Below are 1515 nucleotides of genomic sequence, written 5' to 3'. Positions count from 1 at the left end.
ATATGCATGTAACCGCTACAACCGGAAGCGTATAGTCATAATAAAAGAAGTTGACTACACACAAAAAGAACAAAACAAGGCAAAAGGCAGCACACGTACGCAGAACAGAGCAGAAAAAAAAGAACGTATGGAATAGTGCAAACAAGAAATATATTATGTATATCACATAATGAAGTCAACGTGGTGTACGGATAGCATGCGTTATTGGCCATGCATGAGGGCCGTCATACTAATGTGAAAACTGTTGCAATAGATCATCCACATATAAGTCCTTGTGTTGCATACTACTCTCGAGCTCGCACTCCTCAATGATTAATGCCAAGATCAGTATCCATGTTTGAGCGGTTAACCGTTTTTTCATGTAAGTTTGCCGATGCAGCGGTTGCGTGCCTGGCGAAGTTCTCACTCTTAGCATATGTTCTGCGGCCATTACTTTTTCCACTTCTAAGTCTTTTTCGACTACTGATACTTCGCCTTTGTGCGTTGCTGTCGCCTCCTGTACATTATTCAACAAATGTTGAAACCACTCCTCCTCACCATATATATGCATAAGCGCATGTTGTTTTGCAACCCATTGTTTCCACAACCGCACTTTCTTCATCGGCAGGATTGCAGCTTCACCGAGTTCACTATTGCCGGATACTCCGTTGTCTTCGTGTTCCGCCATGTGCTCGCGCAGGTATTGTTTCCAATCCGCTTTTAATTGCAGAAACCACGGCTGCGTCGTGCACGCCCGCACAATATCTTTGTTGCGGTCAATCCAGTTAATCCATTGGGTGCAGTACGTCGTCACGTGGTCGCGGTTGGAATGAGCACGACTCTGTTGTGCATCTAACTGCATGGTTTCCATACAATTCCATCGGTCCTCTGCGTTAGGTGCACAAGGGTCCGTGTCTAACGGTATGGTTTCCATACAACTCCATTGATCGGGGTCGTGTTCATTCGCTGGACAAGGGTCCGTTCGTGCGATGTCAGTGGGTGGATCGAGCATGGAGGATGCATTGATCCCTGATAAATCCTGGTTTGTGATAGGAGCATCCAAGGAACTACTATAGCCCTGGCCGCACCGCATCAAATCCTGCGCAAACTGCTCCACGACAATCTGCAAATAGTCGTCTTTGACGTTTTCCCATTCGGCCGCTTCACATTCGTGTAGCACTTCTAAGTGTAGCTCGATGATCGTGCGCTTATGCACGCGTGGGGGGCGTTGTCCGCGGCGGTCGGCAAATTTATCGCGACCTCGTTCCCTAATTATCGTGTACCCGTAATCGGGTGGCGGTAGTTCGCCGCGTTGTAAATGCTCCAATATTTCGTCGTCGAGTGGCGGTGACGGCACGTCACGAACGGTTCGATATGTGCGTCGTCGTTTTTTTCCGAGGTGCGCAAAGTACTAAGGAGAAAAAGGGGAGTAAAGAGCAGGGTGGGCACGGTAGGATAAAAGGAATGAACGAGGGTGTAGGAGTACATTTGTGTTCGAACGATCATATATGGGAGCCGGTTGGGACGTTCTAAGGT

At 47.9% G+C, this 1515-nt stretch overlaps 1 protein-coding gene across 1 annotated transcript; it reads right to left on the bottom strand.

Moving 5' to 3' along the window:
* Positions 1-229: 229 nt before the first annotated feature.
* On the bottom strand, positions 230-1390 carry AK88_05654 (uncharacterized protein; the record flags this gene model as incomplete). The annotated part of the gene is made up of 1 exon (XM_012483256.1): positions 230-1390. A coding segment is annotated over one exon (1161 nt), but the record flags the coding sequence as incomplete, so codon positions are not given.
* Between the last annotated feature and the right edge of the window lie 125 nt (positions 1391-1515).

The sequence above is a fragment of the Plasmodium fragile genome (genome assembly GCF_000956335.1).
Source record: "Plasmodium fragile strain nilgiri unplaced genomic scaffold supercont1.205, whole genome shotgun sequence".
Taxonomy (NCBI): domain Eukaryota; phylum Apicomplexa; class Aconoidasida; order Haemosporida; family Plasmodiidae; genus Plasmodium; species Plasmodium fragile.
Note: the sequence above shows the minus strand (reverse complement) of the source record. Positions and strands in the feature narration are given on the sequence as shown.